The sequence below is a fragment of the Bos mutus genome, chromosome X (genome assembly GCF_027580195.1).
Source record: "Bos mutus isolate GX-2022 chromosome X, NWIPB_WYAK_1.1, whole genome shotgun sequence".
Lineage (NCBI taxonomy): Eukaryota > Metazoa > Chordata > Mammalia > Artiodactyla > Bovidae > Bos > Bos mutus.
The window spans coordinates 80,593,419-80,608,888 of record NC_091646.1 but is presented as its reverse complement, the minus strand read 5'-3'; the positions used below and the strand labels follow the sequence as shown (position 1 = coordinate 80,608,888).

The following is a 15,470-nucleotide window of genomic DNA, read 5'->3' as shown; positions in this document are numbered from 1 at the left end:
CATTTCATGGGAAATAGATGGGGAAGCAGTGGGAACAGCGTCAGACTTTATTTTTTTGAACTCCAAAATCACTGCAGATGGTGACTGCAGCCATGAAATTAAAAGATGCTTACTCCTTGGAAGGAAAGTTATGACCAACCTAGATAGCATATTCAAAAGCAGAGACATTCTTTGCCAACAAAGGTCTGTCTAGTCAAGGCTATGGTTTTTCCAGTAGTCATGTATGGATGTGAGAGTTGGATTGTGAAGAAAGCTGAGCACTGAAGAATTGATGCTTCTGCACTGTGGTGTTGAAGACTCTTGAGAGTCCCTTGGACTGCAAGGAGATCCAACCAGTCCATCCTCAAGGAGATCAGCCCTGGGTGTTCTTTGGAAGGAATGATGCTAAAGCTGAAACTCCAGTACTTTGGCTACCTCATGCGAAGAGCTGACTCACTGGAAAAAGACTCTGATGCTGGGAAGGATTGGGGGCAGGAGGAAAAGGGGATGACAGAGGATGAGATGGCTGGATGGCATCACCGAGTTGATGGACATGAGTTTGAGTGAACTCCGGGAGATGGTGATGGACAGGGAAGCCTGGCGTGCTGTGATTCATGGGGTCGCAAAGAGTCAGACACGACTGAGTGACTGAACTGAACTGAACTGAACCTCATATAAATCTTTGACTCATAGCATCTTTGAAACAATGAAAGACTGCATCCCTATAATGAACGAAATAATTTACGTTAACTGTCAAATTAAAAACTTCTGCTTCTCCCCTTTCTCCAAAACAAACATTCCCAAATTTAATTTTACATGTGTATTTAGGATGCTGGAGCCCGTAATCAGATGTAGAGGATTCCAATTGAGTGTCATAGTACACGGGTACAGGAAAAGAGATGTCATGTTTTGGCTTTTTGGGGGTAGGGGAGTGGATGGGTGGGTAGGAAAATCAGGTCTTTCTTCCCACTTCCAAGGAGACACAGCTGCCTTTGGCAAAAAGAGCCCTTCCAGTGGGCCACATGGAGAAGGCAATGGCATGCCACTCCAGTACTCTTGCCTGGAAAATTCCATGGATGGAGGAGCCTGGAAGGCTGCAGTCCATGGGGTCGCTGAGTCGGACAAAACTGAGCGACTTCACTTTCACTTTTCACTTTCCTGCATTGGAGAAGGAAATGGCAACCCACTCCAGTGTTCTTGCCTGGAGAATCCCAGGGACGGGGAAGCCTGGTGAGCTGCCGTCTATGGAGTCGCAGAGAGTCGGACAAGACTGATGCGACTTAGCAGCAGCAGCAGTGGGCCACAATTCAGGAAACTGCTTCTCTGCATTTGATGCCTTTAAATTCAAACAGTTTTCATTCAAGTTTCAAAGGGCACATGGATTTATATAACACATTTCTTTCAAGTTGTTCAGGGTAGGTGGTTAAGTTAGGCAAAATAAATGGAATCAATCACAAAAATAAACCATGGTGCCCAACTGAAAAGCTTGGTTACTTACTGGCAAGTATATTCACCCCTAGCAATGTCAGTTTTGCTGAGCTCAAACAATTTAGAAGGCAGAAGAAAGAGGCCAACAAGTAAGTATTTAGTACTACTTGTGGTGAATGTCTGTGAATGTAGAACAGAGCTCCATGTATTTGGGGTAGATTCTAGTGCCTGGTGCCTGTTTCCTTATTCCAGATTTCTAGCACAAACCTTGTGTCTCAAGATCAAATACAATCACTTTTTTCAAATACCGCTGATTTCAGTGAAAACAACAACAACAAGAAGGGAAAAGAACACTGTCTTAGTCTGGAAAAAAACTGAAAACTTGAAAGTTTATCAACAGGCAAATGGATAAATGCTGTAGTATATTCATACAATGCAATACTACTCAGGAACAAAAAACAACATACTGATAGACAACACGGATGAATCTCAAAACCACACTATGCAACAAAAGCTGAAAATAAGAAAGTATATACATTAGGTATGATATACATGTAAGACTCCGTTTATTCTATTTATATGTTCTAGAACAGGCAAACTTGTTCTATGAATGACAGAAATAAGATAGGCAGCCGCCTCATTTTAAGGCAGGGAAATAGGAAATGCAAAATTAATTAATGGAAAAAAATTACCTATCATTTAAGGCATTGGAAAACAGATGGAGGCACGGGTGACAAGAATTTGTCTGGGGTTTCACTGAAGAATTTTGCATAGGGTGGGGGAGGGATATAAACAATACTTTTGAGGAGGGGGCGGCACACACTGCAAGTTTTTCTACCATGACAACTATCTGGGATAGGGAGATAAAAGAATTTGCCTTTACAAAAATAAACAAATGGCACCTAATTAAACTTAAAAGCTTTTGCACAATGAAAGAAAGTATAAGCAAGGTGAAAAGACAGCCTTCAGAATGGGAGAAAATAAGAGCAAATGAAGCAACTGACAAAGAACTAATCTAAAAAATATACAAGCAGCTCCTGCAGCTCAATTCCAGAAAAATAAACAACCCTATCAAAAAATGGGCCAAAGAACTAAACAGACATTTCTCCAAAGAAGACATACAGATGGCTAACAAACACATGAAAAGATGCTCAACATCACTCATTATCAGAGAAATGCAAATCAAAACCCCAATGGGGTACCATCTCACGCCAGTCAGAATGGTGGCTATCAAAAAGTTTACCAACAACAAATGCTGGAGAGGGTGTGGCGAAAACGGAACCCTCTTACACTGTTGGTGGGAATGCAAACTAGTACAGCAACTATGGAGAACAGTGTGGAGATTCCTTAAAAAACTGGAAATAGAACTGCCATACGACCCAGCAATCCCACTGCTGGGCAGACACACCGAGGAAACCAGAATTGAAAGAAACATGTGTACCCCAATGTTCATCACAGCACTGTTTAAAATAGCCAGGACGTGGAAGTAACCTAGATGTCCATCAGCAGATGAATGGATAAGAAAGCTGTGGTACAAATACACAATGGAATATTACTCAGCTATTAAAAAGAATGCATTTGAATCAGTTCTAATGAGGTGGATGAAACTGGAGCCTATTATACAGAGTGAAGTAAGTCAGAAAGGAAAACACTAAGACAGTACAGTAACGCATATAGATGGAATTTAGAAAGATGGTAATGATGACCCTATATGTGAGGCAGCAAAAGAGACACAGATGTAAAGAACACACTTTTGGATGCTGTGGGACAAGGCAAGGGTGGGATGATTTTAGAGAATAGCATTGAAACATGTATATTATCACATGTGAAATGGATCGCCAGTCCAGTTTGACGCATGAGACAGGGTGCTCAGGGCTGGTGCACTGGGATGACCCTGAGGGATGGGATGAGGAGGGAGGTGGAAGGGGTTTCAGGATAGGGAACACATGTATACCCATGGCTGATTCATGTAAATGTATGGCAAAACCCACTATAATATTGTAAAGTAATTAGCCTCCAATTAAAATAAACAAATTTTTTTTAAAAAAAGAATTTGCCTTTAATAGTGGTTTTCAAAATCTAAGTTGAGTTTAGGTAGTCTTTTGCATTCTCTCTCAGCCCTAATAATCCTCATATGACCCAAATGAAGCTTGTAAAGGTGGCAGAAGTGGAAAAGTATACATGTATCAATATTTATGAGATTCTTAGATTAGCAGAGCCTGGGCATTAAGGTGCATGGGCTTCAGTAGTTGTGACTCCCAGGGTCTAGAACACAGGCTCAATAGTTGTGGCACACGGGCTTAGTTGCTCTGTGGCGTGTGGGATCTTCCTGTATCAGGGATCAAACCTGTGTCTTGCATTGGTAGGCAGATTCTTTACCACGGAGCCACCAGGGAAGCCCCCTAATTTGATACTCTTGATTCATTCTATCAACCACTAAATAAACAGTTAATGACTGATTATCTACTATACACAAAGTGATTGGGATACACTGTTGAATGAGATATTGTCCTTGCCTTTGGAGAAGTATACAGATCAGTGGGGGAAAGCATTAGAGAATATATAAATAATTTTTAACAAAACTGTTGGGAGAAAATTTCTTATAAGAATAAGGTATCTGAGATGAACTTGCAGCAATCTGGCAGATAGAAAAGGAGAGATCAGATAATTTGGGGATGGGGATAAATATGAAGATAATATACAGGGTCACATGATATTCCAAGAAAAGTGTGCAGAGTGAAGACATTTGAGGACTTGAAAAAATGTTAATTTATCAAGGCAGCTTAAAATCTGGGCATGTTAGACAAAAGATATAAGGAGTCTAGATAGAAAAGTTATATGCAGATGAATGTGCACAGCTTGACTCAAAACCACCACAAATACTAACATTCAAGAAATCATTCCCTTGTTTGTTGCCAGGAAAGAGAACTCTATGCCAGCAGGATGGCTGACAACCCAGGATGTGGCAATGAAGCACCAAGATTCCAACTCCTTTGCAAGTGAAGTCCCGTAATCTTTTAGGGTATCCTCCTTTTCCAGAAAGAACATTTTAATCAAAACAGAAGATGGCATTAGATGAAGGCAGGGTTGCCTTCTCAGATAAGGAAAATATATCTGACCAAGAAAGCAACATACTTAATTACTTTCTAGAGTTTCAAGAGGGGATATTTGTTTTGGATTCTAGCCCTTCACTCCTGGTGTCTATTCCACCATAATCTTAAGTCCCAAGTCACCCTTCAAGATCAGCTCAAACCCATTCATATCCACGCCTAAAATGATCATGCTTTTCTAAAAACAACTTCTATATATACATCAAAAGAGCACTTATTAAATAAGTGAATGCATAACTGTCCAGAGGGATCACATCTACTTCTAGCATGAAAGCAATTAAGAGATATAGCAACAGCTATTGCTTTTCATCCCTTGCATGCAAACATGGTAGGCTCAAAGAACCAGGTCCACCAGCAGTCTTTATCATCTCTGTCCCCATCTTACCATCCAGGAAATCAATTTTTATGTAGAAAAACCTCAAATAAATAGAAGAAGGAAAATCTTCTGTGTCTGACTACAATCATATAGTACATTCCAAAGTCTTCTGATTTATATGGAATGAACAGATCAAATAAACAAATCCCTGTAACTCCTAAAAATTTCTTAGGAGATGTATGTTCTCTTATGGAAACAGTCAAGCAGTAAATGATGTGGAATACCAAATCAACAAAGGGAAATCCTCTGAAGAAGGCCATTTAATTTGATATATTGAATTCTGACTGAATTTCATGAACAGCATTTAATAAAACAAGCTTGCTAAGGCAACCAAAACAAACACCAAAGCACAAATGACACACAAGAATCAAAGAAAGAAAAATTGTAAGACATTTTGGGCTGGAAGAACCTTACAACCAGATCTAATTCAACTCTCTCATTTTTAACAGGTGAAAACAACATGCTCAAGATCACAAGGCTAGAGAACTTGTCTTGTGAACACCTACTGCTGATTAGGCTCAGTTTCATTCTGCTGGGTAGAATTAAAGCTCTGCATGGCCTGTACTTCCTCTTCCTCCTCATCCTCACTAGAGGCCTCTTCTGCAGCATGGTTAGATCTTGGGGGAGGAGCAGCGGCAGTGCCATCTGCCTTCTGGATTGATGGCTTCTGACAGATGTATTTAGGGTCTCTTCCAAGATTACAGATTTCTTCAAGTAACTGAAAGGCAAAGGAAGCAAGATTATTTATTAGTAATTAAGTAATGGGGAGATGACTAACATTTTTGGAGCACTTTCTATGTGCTATATACAGAAGTGCCAAAACACTTTTGTTGTTTGTTCAGTTGCCCAGTCATGTCCAACTTTTTGTGACCCCATGAACTGCAGCATGCCAGGCCTCCTGTCTCTCACCATCTCCTGAAGTTTGCCCAAATTCATGTCCATTGCATCGGTGATGCCATCCAGCCAATTCATCCTGACGCCCTCTTCTCCTTCTAAAACACTTTAACTAAATATTATATACACTATTTCTGGCATGTAGCCATTAATTTCATCTTACAAGAAGGAAACTGGAAGTCCTATGAATTTAAATAACTTCTTCAGGATCACATGGCTGTTAAGTGATCGAATGACTGACCTGACTCCATGTTCTAACTCACCAACCACCAGTAACTCAAATACCAGTTTCAATAATCCTAAGAGACAACTGCTGCTAAGTTGCTTTAGTTGTGTCCGACTCTGTGCGACCCTATAGACGGCAGCCCACTAGGCTCCTCTGTCCCTGGGATTCTCCAGGCAAGAATACTGGAGTGGGTTGCCATTTCCTTCTCCAATGCATAGAAGTGAAAAGTGAAAGTTAAGTCGCTGAGTCGTGCCCGACTCTTAGCGACCCCATGGGCTAGAGCCTACCAGGCTCCTCCATCCGTGAGATTTTCCAGGCAAGAGTACTGGAGTGGGGTGCCATTGCCTTCTCCGAAGTGAGACAACTGGTAAATGTGAAATAAAAAACCCCCAAACAAAAACCTAAGCAAGAAAGACTAGAAAGGGTAATATGTTTTTACGAACAGAAGCTAAGCCTCAGCAACTTAATATCCTATAAAAGAAAGCAGTACTTAAGTGACTTTTTGCAGGGGTGGGGTGGGGTAAAGGACCAACCCAAGGACTTGGAGGAAATGAGGCAGACATAATCCTTTTATAGGCACAGTCTAAGAATCCAAATGACCTCCAGTATGCCATGCCTTTTTCTAAAAACTCCCACTCCACCGCTCTCTCATGTCCATGGTCGTATCACTTCCCACCTTGATGATCGCAGTCGTTGCATCTGTTTTGAGGGTAGGCTGATGTCTCATGAGCTCATCTACAGCACTTCCTAGGTTGGAGGCAGTATCCCCTTAAAGCCAAAAATGGAACTGTTAGACTGTAGAAAATAGAGCTTGAACTATTTTTTTTTTGGGTGCCAATTTAAGGAGGAAAGGAGAAACTGAGTTGGTGGTTGCGATTTTCTAATGTCATGCTTTCTCAAATGAACTCATACCAACCTCTACAACCAAATCACTGGACAGGAGTCTAGTAAACACATTTAAAAGTAACCGTGTATGCTACATTATACTCTAGTACTTTCTACTGTCAAGGTCTGAGTTAGTACTGAAGAGTGAAGAGAGAGTGAGAAAAGAAAGAAGCATAAACCGTTAACCCTGACTGCCCCGATAAAGAATGATAATGGCTAAAAGGCTACAGTGGTGACAAAGCACATTTTTGAAAACTGGGTTCCTTCTGAAACTCTACCTTATTGCTATGCCTCAGTGATCTGGTCTCAAATACACTGAGAATGAAATCTATTCATTTGTGACTATCTTAGGGGCTTGGATATTAGAACAGAAAATTACCAGGATCTCCTGTTGCTGAAGACTAGATGGTAGACCTGAAAATCTACTGCTGGTTTTCTAATATCTATTCCTCACCAGCGCTGTAACAGTACATTTAACAGTGAACTGCTGTGAAGTAAGGAAATATTATGAACACAGGTAAAGGATGAAATATTATTTTCTACCTGCAATAGAATGTATGGTGATAATTCTCAATAAACACATACCTAGCCAGAGACATGAAGTGATATCACAGAAGAAACAGTTTCCTTGCCAGTTGGTGGCTTGGAAATCACCTCAATCTTGGCACAACAGCAAACCAATTATTTACTGTAAGGCAAATTCTCATCAATTACCTAGAGGATCAGAACTCCTCCTTCTCCGCATGGCTGGGAGGTAATCTGGAGACAGGAGAACTTTGAAGAGACGTTCAAAAGGCTGACACTGTACAAATGACTGCAGACCTCGGGCATTCAAGCAGAGTGCACTGAAAACATTTGGGAGGGAGCCAAGAACTTCACGGGTAGCAGGAACCTAGAGAGAAGATAAAGTGAGCTTGAAGACATTTCGAAGAGTTCAGGTAGACTTGTGAAAACTTTGGCCAGGGGTACTGCACAGAGAGATAAAAAGAATCTTGATGACCAGATCCCAATAGTTTCTTTTCTTTTTAAAATACTTTTTATTTTATATTGGAGTATAGTTGATTAACAATGTTGTGAGTTTCAGGTGCACAGCAAAGTGATTCAGTTATACATACACATGTATCTATTCTTTATCAGATTTATTTTCCCATTTAGGTTGTTCCATAATATTGAGCAGATTTCCTTGTTATATAGTATATCCCTATTGGTTATCCATTTAAACTACAGCAGTGTGTACATGTCATTCCCATACTCCCTAACTATCCCTTCCCCTCATCCTCCAATAGTTTCAATACTACATACAGAAGACAAGAGAGAATTTTCATGTCATAAGACTGCTTTTTGTGTGTGTGTATATTTTATGGAAAGGGGTTATGCACTGAGAATTCTTTACAGAGCAGCAGAAAGGACTCACGTCTTTGATAAGCAGTGCATGTAGCATGACATCTGTCAATCCATTGTCCTGGAGTGAGGAAAGCAATGATGGTTCTTGAAATACAAACACAGTCACCACTTCAGTAGCTAAAAAGAGATGAGAAATATAAGAAACTGAGAGATTCTTCACAAATATTAAAAGCAAAACTCCAAAGGTTCAAACAAAACAAAGTAACAGCACTACACATAAAAAAATCCCAGAACTCAATGTACAACATTTAAACACACATAATTAGTATGAAGTAAAAGTTCTTAATACTGCTCATCAGAGATTGATCACTATTAGGAATTTAGTGATTAATCTTTAAGATTTGTATGGAGCAATGTATAGGCATGACAATTATATATAGTTAGTAATACTGTATTGAGTAGTATAAATATGCTAAGAGAGTAGATTTCAGATTCTCTCATCACACAAAAAAAGGAAACTATGTGAGGAGATAATGCTTAACTGTAGAAATCATTTCACTATGTACATCAAATTGTGTTATACACCTTAAATATATAAAATTTAAGAAAAAATAAAAACTAAAATTTTAATTTTTACAAGAATGAGGTTAACTTCATTTTTCAATTGTAATACACATGATATAATCTCCTTTACCTTTCCCATTTCACTACAACTCATTCAATTTGAATGGCTGCATATCATTCCACTATATACATGTACCACCCTGTATACAAACCAGTCCATAGTGGGAAAAACTAATAAATTTAAAAATGAACTCTTTTTTTCTATTGCTTAGGCAGGAAAAAAATGTATGAAAGGGTTGTAAGTTTGCTGGGTTAAAGTGAATGTAAACTTACATATGAAAATGGACAAAGTATCTTCTAAAAAGCCCTTTCAGCAATTTAAAAATACCAGCAATTTTAAGAGTCCTTGGGTATTTTGACAATATTTAGAAATGTGCCCCAAGACTTCTATTAATGATTCCAGAATTCGGCAAAAACTCTATGCAAGAGGAATCAGTACAGCATTATTGCATTCATTAAAAAGTAACCAAAAGAGAAGCTAGAAAAAATACTTAGTAACAAAAAAAAGCAGAATTTAGTGAAACTATAAGCAAAAAACACAAATAATTAAAACCAATAACCAGTCTTCAGAAAGGACTGAACAAAGTTTACAAACTTAAGGAAAATCTAATAAAGAAAAGAGTAATATATATTAGCAATGAAAAAAGACTTAACTGGATTCACAACAAATAAAATTTTAGAAACTATGTAAAGTGCATGATGAAATGCAGTGCTTTTATAAGATGTCATAAAAATTAACTCTCAAGAAATGATAGCAGATTAGATTACTACAAGAATTTCTAAAGTAAAAAATACTACCAGGTAACAGAAGGAATCAAGCCAATCAAGCTGATTCTAGACATGTTATTAAATCTTTAGAACAATTAAAACAAGTCTTTCTAACACATGAGATTTTTTTTAAAGTTTACTTCTAAAACTAAACAAGGAAGGTACATGCATATACAATATCCATAAGCTATGTATAAAACAAACTCGTAGATCTTTCTTTTAGATCTTAGGTGTCAGCAACCAGAGGATTTTCAGTTCAAGACAGTTCTCATCAAATGCTAATGAAATGGCAGATACATGACAATTACTGGGACCAAGAGTTGTGAACGGCCTTTGCTATTTCTGATGAACTATATAAACTTATGGAAATAAGTCCTTTTTGGGGTTTCTATTGGTATATGAAAGCCTCTTCAATAGACATTCATTTATACAAATTCCTTAGAATTTAGATTCTAAGGAGCTATTAAAATTGAGTATTCATAAACTAAAATTAATGTTCTATTATCAAGTCTGTTATCTTGAGGAGGTCTAACTGCAATCCTGCATCACAATGTTACTGTGCAACAGGGTCATTTTGAGGTCTAACTATAATGCTAAAAGTTGGCTTAAAGCTCAACATTCAGAAAACTAAGATCATGGCATCTGGTCCCATCACTTCATGGGAAATAGATGGGGAAACAGGGGAAGACTTTTTTTTTGGGGCTCCAAAATCACTGCAGATGGTGACTGCAGCCATGAAATTAAAAGACGCTTACTCCTTGGAAGGAAAGTTATGACCAACCTAGATAGCATATTCAAAAGCAGAGACATTACTTTGCCAACAAAGGTCCGTCTAGTCAAAGCTATGGTTTTTCCAGTGGTCATGTATGGATGTGAGAGTTGGACTGTGAAGAAAGCTGAGAGCTGAAGAACTGATGCTTTTGAACTGTGGTGTTGGAGAAGACTCTTGAGAGTCCCTTGGACTGCAAGGAGATCCAACCAGTCCATTCTAAAGGAGATCAGCCCTGGGATTTCTTTGGAAGGAATGATGCTAAAACTGAACCTCCAGTATTTTGGCCACCTCATGCGAAGAGTTTGACTCATTGGAAAAGACTCTGATGCTGGGAGGGATTGGGGGCAGGAGGAGAAGGGGACGACAGAGGATGAGATGGCTGGATGGCATCACCGACTCGATGGACATGAGTTTGAGTAAACTCCAGGAGTTGGGTTGGATTTGCAAATTTCATCCCTCTCAAGTACAAGTTTATTTACAGGGAACCTGTGAGGTTGTTATGCTAATTCAAATGCCAGGGACGAATTAAGACTTTAAAGAAGCAATTCTGCTTTTATGCTTCCTGCATCATCCTGAGAGGGCTTACCTGCTCCGCACCCCTAACCACAAGAACAAGTATCTTCTTGCTGCTTCTTTTAAACTTCCCCTTTATAAATAAAGGCTTGTGCATTTGCTTTTCTGTTTGGGGGATTTCTCCCAGAGAGCCATCCTTCCCTGCCCCTTTACCTGGGACTTCTCCAACTGAGTAACAAATCTTTCTTTGATCATACCAAACTACTGTCAGGAGTTTTTCCATCTGAAACTAACCTTGGAAGGAGTCTCTCCATGTCAAAATGGAGTTGCTGTAACACAAGGGATCACTTCCTCAACCTGATTAAGAGGAGCAAAACATTCAACACAAAATCTTCTGCTAACCTCAAACTTTCTTTTAAAACAAACTTCAAACTTATTGGTGAAATATTGACAGAATGCTTTCTCCTGAGGTCAGGAACAAAAAGTAAAATAGAAGGCATAAAGATTATAAAAGTAAAATTATTCGTAGATGATGACTTTATAGAATATCTTAAGAGATCAACAGTTATGAACTACTAATTTAGCAAAGTCACAGGATACAAAGTTAATATACAAAATTGCTATATTGCTTTGGTGAGGGAGTTAAGTATCTGAGTCTGTAGTAGCCATAACTACTCCCTCCAGACACCCTGCAGTATTAAAATATGCATGCTACTGGTACCAGGAAGCATTCTCTATTTCTACACCTCCCACTAAATTCGTTTACAGTTTTAAGGGGAATTCTAGAAGCATATATATCTCGTTTATTGTCCTGAATATGTATGGCACTCAATAAACGCATTAATAAATGAGGTTTTAACAATAGCAACACTCAAAGTAGTGCTGATGTCCAAATGCAAGGACATTTATTGCAAGTAACTAGAAAGTACCTACAGGTTCCAAAACTGAATTTTCTACAGTAAGAAACAATTTTCTATACTACAGCTTACAGGTTTGACATTCAATTCGGAGAATGGACAACATTCTGATTGGCCTTTTTAGACCAAGGTTAGGGGCTAAGAACCAGGGGCTTCCCTGGTGGCTCAGTGGCAAAGAATCCACTTGTGCTGCAGGAGACACAGGTTTGATCCCTGTGTCTGGAATATCCCATAAAGGAGGGCATGGCAACCACTCCAGTATTCTTGCCTGGAGAATCCCATGGACAGAGGAGCCTGGCGGGCTATAGTCCACAGGGTTGCAAAGAGTCAGACATGACTGAAGTGACTGAGCCCGCAAGGGCTAACCACTGAATAAAGACATGTTTCTTATTATACCTGCAGTGTTTAAGTGTAGCACAAAAAGCCAAGTGTACAATAGTATTACTGATTGCAATACACTGAAAAAAAGGTTTCTGTAGTGTAATGTTTGCCTGACACAATATATTGCAAATGGATAATTATTTGAAAAGGAACTCTGATCTTTCTCTATTTCATCACCTACTAGAAAGATACAAAATCATACAGTGGACAAATATTCTGCAAGGATATAAAACACACACACAGAACACTGCCAGGTTATTCCAGCTTGGTATATACAAGTTCAACCCCAGTTACCTAGGAGAAAGAGTGATGGGCCATAGTATTCTGCATTGCTGATGATGTGTTTCAGGGAGGTAGGCAGAGAACCATCCATCACTAAGAGAAAAGCAAATATCAAGAAGAATATGATCAGTCCAGTAGTAGTTTGATGGGTGGAGATGATGGATCAATATATTACATACACCACACAGTGGTAACCAAAGTATTTTGATTCCTTAATTGTACCCACTTGTCTCCTCCTAATATTTTATTATTTATTCTTTGTCTATGCGATAACCTTTTAACAGTAGATCAAAGAATAAAAGAATACAGAGACGGAGAGACAGAGTGGGGTAGCAGACTGGAAGTGAACACATCTAGAAGCTGGAAAAGGAAAAAAATAGATCAATCACTATTAAAATAGTTGAACAATCCTTAGGTCTAGGAAAAGTAACACTAAAGGACTAAGCTAATACTAAAAGCTATTCAAAATGTCATGGCCTTTTCCTACAAACTATGAAAAGGACCAATCCTTGCTAGAGTCAAACACCCTTCTAGAAAATATCTAGAATCCAATACCATGTCGTATGCCATCTGAGAAAGCAGGGTCTTGAATGGCCTTCTTGAGGAAATTCAACATGGATTTGAGAAGTGCGGCTCGTTGTGGAATACACTGGACTCCTGGCAAGGGAGAAAGAGGATTATACTGGTTCACCATTATGTACAATGAGCAGGTACATAAAACAAATTTTTAGGAGATCCATATACACTATACCAATACTAGCAGACATTCGAAGTGAAATCTCTGGATGCTGGGAAGAACATTTACCTAAGCTTTAAAATGAGAAAAAATAAATCACCAAGGACCACACAAAATTATACTAGAAGTCTAAAGTATTAAGGAGAAAAATCACAAAGTAAAAAGATTAACTCTAATACTTGTTTCCCATTTTGAATATTATCTGCCCTCAAACATGGATGTGTTGATAAAATAATCAATACGTGAAGAGTTGAAAAATTATAAATACTATGAAATAAGTATTAATTATGAGAAAATGAACACCAGAATGCAAAGTAACAGTCATAGTCATAAGAAGCAAACCTCCAAATATACTGCTTAAGCTCCCTCAAAGGACCATGCTTCACTAGCTTAGTATTTCAATCACTGTGATTGGTTGTGTCTCTATATGTCTACACACCAGGACGAGGGCCAGGGCCAGAGGAGATGCTACTGCTGCTGGAACTTGATGCCCTTAATTCAACATCCAGCCGGTGCTCCATAGAGATGGATGAGCTGGGACTACTTTCCATAGTCACATCTGTAACTGAAGTAAAAGTTATGACAAAGCAATTAGAATAAAACAGACCAGCAGAAAAAGTTATTTGAGAACATTTTTTTCTATACAGTAAGATGAATCAAAATGGAGAAGGATTAAAATACTGAAACCAAAATGAAAACACAATTGACCCTTAAACATCGCGAAGGTTAGGGGCCCTGACTCTTCAAATAGTCGAAAATCTGCATGTAACTTTACAGTCAGTCCAACATACCTGAGGTTCCAAATCCGTGGAGTCAATCAACTGTAGACTGTATAAAATCTGTAGTACTATACAGATACTATATTCACTGAAAAAATCCACTTATAAGGGGACCCATGCAGTTCAAACCTGTGCTGTTCAAAGGTCAACTGTACCTTTCCACAAAGACTAGAAAGGTATTTAATATCACTAGTTATTCAAGATATGCAAATTAAAAATAGCCCTTACAAAAGAAGTCCTTCAATATTTCTCATCCATCAAATTTGGAAGGGAAAAAGGTGGTAAGTAAAATATGTAATTTCTGTACTACTGGTGGGTAGTAGATAAGAGCTTTTTTGGAGGGTGACTTAAATATAAGAAGCATAAAGACTGATATGGAAGGATGACTATGATACAATGAATGAACACTGCTAAACTGAACAGTATGTTAATTCTCATTTTGTTTTATAAAACTATATACTTGTGTCAACATATATTTGAATATGCATAAAAGACTGAAAAGAACTACACTAAAATAACTGGTGGCTGGGAAGTGAGTTATCATTTCTACTTTATATATTTGAATAATTTTAATCAATCAAGTACAAGATAGACTATTACTTCTTACAGCATACAAAATACAATAAAAAGCTCCATTAGTGATAAACCACTGCTTACATTTTGAAATATTTTATTCCAATCTTTTAAATACATATACAGACATACAGGACATAAACTCATGGTTCTCTAACCGATTTTCAGTGAATATACAATTTTCTCTATAGGTACATCATAACACCAGAATTAGTTGTTAAAAATGTAGATTTCCTAGTCTTTACTTATGAACTTACTAAATTAAGCATTACACTAAATCTTTAGCAAGCGCTTTAATTTTTTCTTATTCTTATGGTTTCTTAAGTTTGACAACCACTGATTTATTGTGAACAGAGTCTTTAAATCATCTTCTATACCACACCATTTTGGAGATGTCACATTTTAATCAATACCTGGGACCACATGACCATACCCATTACCTCAAATGCCAAGTTGCCCATTGCAGACTAGAGATAGAAATTGGGTAAAGGGCCCTCTAGGGACAGCAATGCACATAGTTAACTGTGTTTGGGGAGGGAAAAAAAGGAATGAAAACTTATGGATATTTAGTGTCAAGAATGAAAACCATTATAAAAAATTTAATATCATTATTATTAGCATGGTTACAGATATATGTAATGACATCCTGGGTCATGAAGACAAGATCAAATACTAAGAAAGCTGCTAGGATAGCTGTGAAACAATTTTTTATTTTGGGTACTATTATTAGAGCTATGCACTGGGGAAGTTTTTAAAAAGGACATAATCTGATTTACCCCAAGATTAAGAACACTTGGGCTTCTTTCAGATTTTATGATTTAAAAGTTGTTCCCTACCCAACAACTTTTCTACCTCCCCCTCCTCAAAATAGCCAGATAATTTC

The 15,470-nt window shown here is 38.1% G+C and overlaps 1 protein-coding gene across 17 annotated transcripts in view; it reads right to left on the bottom strand.

The window, feature by feature from the left end:
* The window catches only part of HUWE1 (HECT, UBA and WWE domain containing E3 ubiquitin protein ligase 1), a 157,280-nt gene that overhangs the window by 68,547 nt on the left and 73,263 nt on the right, over window positions 1-15,470 (bottom strand). For all 17 annotated transcript variants that reach the window (XM_070365662.1, XM_070365670.1, XM_070365660.1 and 14 more), the window contains 7 exons: window positions 13,675-13,800; window positions 13,055-13,156; window positions 12,512-12,592; window positions 8,313-8,419; window positions 7,613-7,790; window positions 6,690-6,781; window positions 5,400-5,611 (listed from right to left, as the gene is read on the bottom strand). In XM_070365662.1, the coding sequence (XP_070221763.1) occupies window positions 5,400-5,611; window positions 6,690-6,781; window positions 7,613-7,790; window positions 8,313-8,419; window positions 12,512-12,592; window positions 13,055-13,156; window positions 13,675-13,800 (898 nt within the window). The remainder of the gene's footprint in view (window positions 1-5,399; window positions 5,612-6,689; window positions 6,782-7,612; window positions 7,791-8,312; window positions 8,420-12,511; window positions 12,593-13,054; window positions 13,157-13,674; window positions 13,801-15,470) is intronic.